Source organism: Lygodium microphyllum, unplaced genomic scaffold, assembly GCF_053477565.2.
Source record: "Lygodium microphyllum isolate KBCC unplaced genomic scaffold, Lygodium_microphyllum_v1.1.10 scaffold_37, whole genome shotgun sequence".
NCBI lineage: Eukaryota > Viridiplantae > Streptophyta > Polypodiopsida > Schizaeales > Lygodiaceae > Lygodium > Lygodium microphyllum.
The window spans coordinates 1,188,605-1,194,828 of record NW_028229520.1 but is presented as its reverse complement, the minus strand read 5'-3'; the positions used below and the strand labels follow the sequence as shown (position 1 = coordinate 1,194,828).

Genomic DNA, 6,224 nt, shown 5'->3' with positions numbered 1-6,224 from the left:
CTCAACTCAACACACCCAAAAAGAAATTCACAACACAACCATCTTGGAAATTATAAAACAAGGTGTCAATCAATAATTCTAGATGTCTTTAGCAAGTTGGAATACAACTTAATTGCAATTTTATAAACATTTAAGGGCTCATAGCAATCCTATGGGACATGCTATCCTCCTCAAGGATATAAGGGGAAATTTTGGCTCCATCATTTCTCTAAATGAAAAAACCTACGATTCAACCGTCTTGTAAACTACAAAAAAGGGTGCTGATCAATGATTACACACTCTTTTATCAAGTTGTGATACCACTTTATTGCAACTTTATAACTTTTAATGGCTCATAGGAGATGTAACTTCTTGCAACTAGACATACCTAATGATGGACATAATTCTTGTAGGAGCATTTTCATTAAGACTATTTCCTAGTGGCTTGTTACTTGCAAAAAGGTAAAAAGACTTGCAATATTGAGGAATCAATGCCGATAAGCTTATTGTGCAATTGACAAAATGGAAGGCTATAACTATTGTATGGGTTGCACAAGTTCATTCTTGGCATTTCTAGAGAATTTCAGTTCTTAATTAAAGTAGCGCGTCTTGAATGCTTTGGTGGTGAGTGTGAGAACACTCCATTAAAACCAAGACAACCAACTAATGAGTTGGGATTTTCCAACAAATGAATAGTTCAAATGTGTGGCTAATTTTAGAAAAGAAGTCCATTATTAATTTTATCATAGGTAGTCCAATAGGCATAATGAGTTCTAAGTAGTGCCTTGCTCATGACAATAGCTCCATGCAATTAATAGCATTGCAAAAATGAAGGTATAACTAGAGCCCATACCAATATTACCCATTCCTCTCAAAATGGCCATTACTTAACCCACATAAAGATCAAAATGAAATGTTGTTGGACTAATAACACATCAAAGGCAACTAGGTGTGTCAAGTGTTGCACAATATTCCATCGGATTAGCAATACTATGGGCACAAGTTTCTATGTACATGTAGGAAGGCCGCCACTAACACCTTTGCCTTGGAGTCAACAACTACAACACACAATGCTTGCCTAATCTTTTCCACATCGACCTCTACATGCTTAATAGAGGCCAAAATGTCCATATCTTTATTGTCATCATTGCGAGGATACTTTCCTGCCTTGAGCATATCCTTTACTCCATAACCCAACTCATCCTCCTTGCACCTACATGTGAGATGACCACTTAATGCCCTTTATGGGTAATAATACCCACTTGGTCAAGGGGGGCACCACCTATCCTCTCGTTTTGGACCAACCTCTTTCTTTAAAAGTCTATTAAGTGTAATTGGTCAAATACACGCTCTTAAATTCCGTGACAAAAGTAGCTCTAAATTTTTCTAAGATATCCTAGCATGTATGCTATGCGAACCTAATTGTATCATTATGATAGCCATAATTGACTCCATAGTATCATGCATGAGCAACAACTACGGTCGAGCGACCATGCCCTGAGTCTTAAAACTTTGTGATGAGAGTAGCCAAAGCCCACATGTTTAACATAGTCCTAGTGTATGTAGGTGGTAGATCTAATCATGCTACCAGATAGCCATTCCAATCTAAAGCATTGGTGATAGGCTATGTTCACAATTCCGAGAGGTGTACAAAAGTGGGAGTAACACTTAAATCCTACAAAGGAGGAGCCTACTCTTTACAATAACACACTTAGGATGAAATGTTCTTTATAGTGGTAGCACACTAAAAGATGAAGTATTCACATCATGCTACCTTGATAAGCATAACTAGCTCCAAAGTATAGAACACTAAGATTTAAGCATTTCACACTATACTACCATAACTATACTACTAGCTCCAAAGCTTGCTACTACACTCCACCATCAAGGATTATCCCCAATATATCAACTCATCAAGCTCTAGGTTCTAAGTATAGAACACTAAGATTAATCATTTCACACTATACTATTGCACTCCACTATCAAGGATTATCCCCAATATATCATCATCAAGCTTTGACTATAATCAAGCAACTTTGTAAGCCTCATATGCATAAGCTTCTCTCACTCCGTTCAAATTAATGTGGTAAGTCAATTTTAGATAATAGCTTCCATGATAAGCATCTTACAATATTATTCGAAGCACTCGTAAAAACAGTGCTCAAAGACAAAAGACCTACTATATACCCACATGATTGGCCTCTTACTAAAGGGGCTATGACATACAAGTGGCAAATGATGCTCTTTGAGTTTCAAGAAAGCAATCATGCTCACTAGCCCATATATAGCCTCGGCAACAAACGCAGCCATAAAACATCTGAGTTGTACAGCATCTCTGCCTCATGCATTCATTCAGAAAAGTTCTGCTCATGCGAGGTTCATGGGATGGGGCTTCAAAAATGAAAGCTTTGAGGTTTATGCACTTGTTTATAATCGCTTGTATAGCTACTCGAGATGGTCGATACACATATCTTGCATGAAGGTGGCTCAATTGAGGTAGGCACTCAGCAATTGCGAAACATTTTTCAGTACTGAGAGAGACATAAAGATGATGAAGTGATTTGCAATGCTGCCCAAAAGCTGCTAATCCAACCCCAGACAATGGATAGCACCGCATAATGTTTAGATCTGTGATGGATGGTAGCTTGGGGGCAACATCACAGGCACACGCATCAGTGAGTCTGGCACCAACTATGTGTAGTGTTTTAAGGGAATGTCCTCTGCAAATGTACCAAAAATCTGTCAACATCACGAGCAAATGGTAGAGTGCTTCAAAAGGTTTCTAGTCTGCCTGTAGGCTGTGACATGTCACTAATCAAACTTGTTATAGCAACCTATCTATCATATACACATAGCACGTGGACATACACATATGTGCACTCAGGCATGCATGCATGTGCAGATGTAAGGATGGACATTGCATTTTGCCTGGAAGTAGAGATGATGTTGCAGATGCTGCAGATGTCAATGTGATACTAGCATTGAACTAAGTACAAGTTTGATGTGAAGAATCACAAACAAATACCCAGCAAAGCAGCAATTAAGAAACAAAAAGAAAGGACTGTTTTTTGGTCCTGCACTACAATCCGTCAAGTTAATCGACATTGCAGCCGCTAGGATAGATATTTAAAGCCTATATAGCATTTACTGGCTGTAGTATACTTGGGCCACACTCAATGCATGATTGTCACAGGCCAGAGCCCATGGTGTTGAAGAAACCTCACCTTGAATTAGCTTCCAGTACACAAGGGGATCTGCTCAAGCAAGAACGTGCACCTAAATGCATGTCCATACACCTTGAATTAGCTTCCAGTACACAAGGGGATCTGCTCAAGCAAGAACGCGCACCTAAATGCATGTCCATACATACATTCACAACAGTACAACGTCTCTTCAAATTTACCATCAATCAGATTTTTATTGTGGAACATTGTCAACTCTAGTACTCACGCACAAGTGAATCTGCAGACTGTCATAGAACATACTAAGGTGATTGAAATTCATGCATGCCATACAATTCATGCATGCCATACTTAATGTATCAACTTATACAGAAAGTGCGTGCCTGAGATAAGAACCAGAAACACAGCTGTATCATCCATAATTCTTCACCAAAGATTGTGTATTGTCACGTGGTTTGTTACTCACCTAGTGAATATATGAACAAAAGAAATCCACCATTTTGAATAGCAATCGCATTTGACTAACTTGTGGGCGTGTGTACATGTTTCTCCTAAGAGAGAATAATCACTGTATTGACCTCTATGTCTACACATTAGTAATCCTACATCTGTACATACCATTTTTCCTATAGCACCTGCATACATCAGTCTAGTGATTGATCCTATGTATGTACACACCATTTCAAGCTTGTAAACTTTGCAGTTGATTAGGACATTGAGAAGAAAGAAAAACACTTGACTTGTCATCCTTTTGACCCCCATCAGTACGAGTGATACACAGACTTGGAGCAGTGCATCAACAAACATGACTTGTTACCCCCTTGACAACTTGTTACTAGATGATACACATACTTGGAGCAGTGTGCGTCTGCTCTCACTTACTCTAAATACGTTTAGTACCATCCATATGCAGAGAGAAAAAAAGTGTGTGCATCGTTCATCCATTCTACATTCATGAATCTAATCCGTCTCTCGATGCATCTATGTAACATCCATCATAATGCAAACCAAGTATAATCAGCCACAGGTTTACATTCATGAAACTCATCCACCTTTCAAAACATCTACGTAACATCCATAGTAATGTAAGCCAAGTATAATCAACTCCACCTATTTATGAGAGTCACCTGTGTGCTATAAGCTGAAGAGTATCATCTATCAGAAAGCCATTGAAGGTCAGCTTAAACTCCTTCAGCGCTCCAGAGCTTCTCGGAACCAGAATGTCGATAAGTCTCTGTATACACCGTTCTGTTCGAGGTAGGAAATCGAAGAGTTTCTTTGAGCAACCGGACATCATCTGGTCATCCAAGTTGATGGTCTCCCAGCATACAGACTCGTGGGAGAGGCTCCACCACCTCGGGCACACACGCGGGACACTGAAGAGCTTCTGGTAGAGCGGAACACGGTTGAGGATGTTGGAGGTGAGGCCATCGCAGAGGAGGTCAAAGCACGAGGGCGGTGAAAGGGCGGCGGGGCTGGGCACAGGCTGCGGTGCGTTCTCAGAATGTGTCTCTGGTTTTTGGCGCTGCACATCCTGCTGAAGCGCCGGTGCTTGAATCCCTGCTTGGATTCCACACTGTCTGGTCCCCATATCACATCCTTGTCCATGGTCTCGTGTGATCTTTACCTGGCAGCCGGCTTGTGCTGACTGGTCTCCGTCATGTCTAATGGCATCTTGGGTGAAGATGCACTGATCAACAGTGGTCTGTTGTTCTCTGATGATGAAGGAGTCTTCTGGGAAGGAGCCATGTCCACCTCCTGTCTTGCGCTTGGTTTTTCCTTTCTCTGTGCGGCTCCATTTTTTCCTCTTGCGAGAAGAGCCTGCTTTGGCTATCTTTCCTGCTGCAAAGGCTCTGAATGAGCGCTTCAGTGTTCCACCCATTATATGAGAGACAGAGACACAGAGAAAGTATATATCTATGGATGGGGCGTCGCAGCAGGACCGCCATAACAGAGAGGAGAGGGGGGAGAGGGGGAATTCGCTTGCATGTTGGGGGGTGGTTTACTGACGCGTCACGGTCACCATCTTCTTACATCATTAGCAAAGTACCTTTGCCCGTGAGACATACCATAAAAACCATTTGCAACATCCCGCTTTGTGTCACTAATTATCGTAAGCACCCTCTTTGTGCCCTTAATTATGATAATAATAATAATAATAAAGACCAAGACCAATTAGCATTACCGGATATTACTTTGTCTTGTTAATCATCATAGATACCCATCTCAATATTGCACTAGTTTTGTATTCATTCACAATAAAAAGTTTCTAAGACCCACACCACCTCCAAGGCAACTCTACTCAACTCAACTCGGGCAAATCAACATAGTCGAGTCTACCAAGTTCCAACTACGGGTGGCCCAGCACCATTGACTTCAACTCTAAAAAGTGCCTGGCTTTGCAAGACAGACTTGCCATTGGGTACCTTGAGAATGAAGGGTACTAGATTTACTCCAAGTTCTCAAATGATGCCCTACAGCCTATTAGTCCACACCTATCAATGTGCAACTCTCTCTCTCTCTCTCTCTCTCTCTCTCTCTCTCTCTCTCTCTCTCTCTCTCTCTCTCTCTCTCTACATCATTTAAAGAACCAATGATGATAATAAGGAGTTAGATCTAATGTAATAACGTATACCAAACCTCTTCTCAGAACCAACTTCCCACTTAACAAAGAAAAGGAAAACAAAGGTAGCTTGGGAAGGGGGGGGGAGGGGGGGATGGCCTTAAAACTCAAAAAGCTCACATGTAATTACATAACATAAAAATTAAGGATACTTGGGGGCAATGGGGGGGGATGGCCTTAGGACTCAAAAAGCTCACATATAATTACATAACAGAAAAACTAAGGATACTTGGGGGCGACCGGGGGGGGGGGGGATGGCCTTAGGACTCAAAAAGCTCACATATAATTACATAACAGAAAAACTAAGGATACTTGAGGGTGACAAGGGGGGATGGCCTTAGGACTCAAAAAGCTCACATATAATTACATAACAGAAAAACTATGGATACTTGTAATAGTTATAGTTAGCATGTAAACACTACATAGCAATCTATCACAAA

General features: G+C 41.0%; 1 protein-coding gene across 3 annotated transcripts; it reads right to left on the bottom strand.

Moving 5' to 3' along the window:
• Positions 1–2,076: 2,076 nt before the first annotated feature.
• Positions 2,077–5,177, bottom strand: LOC148009149 (uncharacterized). 3 transcript variants are annotated; one of them, XM_087673776.1, is made up of 3 exons: positions 4,289–5,177; positions 3,204–3,305; positions 2,077–2,699 (listed from the first exon to the last, which is right to left on the bottom strand). In XM_087673776.1, the coding sequence occupies exons 1-3, from the start codon at positions 5,041–5,043 to the stop codon at positions 2,195–2,197; spliced, it is 1,362 nt and encodes a 453-aa protein (XP_087529902.1). In that variant the 5' UTR covers positions 5,044–5,177; the 3' UTR covers positions 2,077–2,194. The 3 variants fall into 3 exon arrangements, with proteins under 3 accessions (XP_087529902.1, XP_087529903.1, XP_087529904.1); XM_087673778.1 differs by having other exon boundaries at positions 2,624–2,699; positions 3,204–3,255; positions 4,289–5,174; XM_087673777.1 differs by lacking the exon at positions 3,204–3,305 and having other exon boundaries at positions 2,080–2,699.
• Between the last annotated feature and the right edge of the window lie 1,047 nt (positions 5,178–6,224).